Source organism: Tupaia chinensis, unplaced genomic scaffold (genome assembly GCF_000334495.1).
Source record: "Tupaia chinensis unplaced genomic scaffold, TupChi_1.0 Scaffold144863_1, whole genome shotgun sequence".
NCBI lineage: Eukaryota > Metazoa > Chordata > Mammalia > Scandentia > Tupaiidae > Tupaia > Tupaia belangeri.
Genome location: NW_006204722.1, coordinates 6,674 through 7,462, shown reverse-complemented (window position 1 = coordinate 7,462; position 789 = coordinate 6,674). Strand labels below are relative to the sequence as shown.

At 62.4% G+C, this 789-nt stretch overlaps 1 protein-coding gene across 1 annotated transcript in view; it reads left to right on the top strand.

Moving 5' to 3' along the window:
- The window catches only part of LOC102469432 (phylloquinone omega-hydroxylase CYP4F2), a gene marked incomplete at its 5' end in the record, with an annotated part of 17,988 nt that extends 17,472 nt beyond the window's left edge, over nucleotides 1-516 (top strand). Inside the window, 1 exon segment of the mRNA XM_027767872.1 lies at nucleotides 330-516. Within this exon segment, the coding sequence (XP_027623673.1) occupies nucleotides 330-516 (187 nt within the window).
- Nucleotides 517-789: the final 273 nt, after the last annotated feature.

Genomic DNA, 789 nt, shown 5'->3' with positions numbered 1-789 from the left:
GATGGGGTGTCGGGGCGGGGGCGGGGGGGCTGGACAGGTCATGGTAAAGGGGGAACGTGCAGGGTCAGAGTCCTGCTCTGCTCCACTCCCTCCTCTCCTCCCCAGATTAGGGGCGAGGTTGGAGAGTGGGGGTTGGGAGAGTCCAAAAGGGGTCCCCGGTGCGCTCAGAGCCCCCACCCCCATCTGGGCCAGGCTGTGCAAACCCACCTGGGGGTCCCCTCTCTTCCCGTTAGGATGATCGGGTGGGACGGGGGTCCCTGGAGGGTTCTGGGCACCACGGGGCCGGGCGGGGGTCCCGGGCGCAATCAGAGTCCCCACCACCCCCGCAGGAACTGCATCGGGCAGACGTTCGCCATGACCGAGATGAAGGTGGTCCTGGCGCTCACGCTGCTGCGCTTCCGCGTCCTGCCCGACGACTCGGAGCCGCGCAGGAAGCCGGAGCTGATCCTGCGCGATCCCAGACCTCCCCCGCCTCTCCGACCAATGGAGCTCCGCGTTGATGGCGGGTTCTCCTAGAGCCCAAGCAGGGACTTTAACTGTGGACAATAGGAAGCCATGGGGTGTTTGAGCAGGAGAGAAAGCAAGATTAAGGATAGGTTTAAGGGGTAAGATTGAGGCTCTGGGTGTGAAAAGAACCCATAGGGGCAGATTCCTTGGTATAATTTGCAGGTGTTCCCAAGGCAGAGGTCCTTTGCCTGCCCAGACAAAGGGGCAGAGGGGTTGCAGCCTCTGAGGGCATCCTATCTGAGATTCTTAGTCCCCTTCTTGTTCTTGCCAAGGCCCCACCAT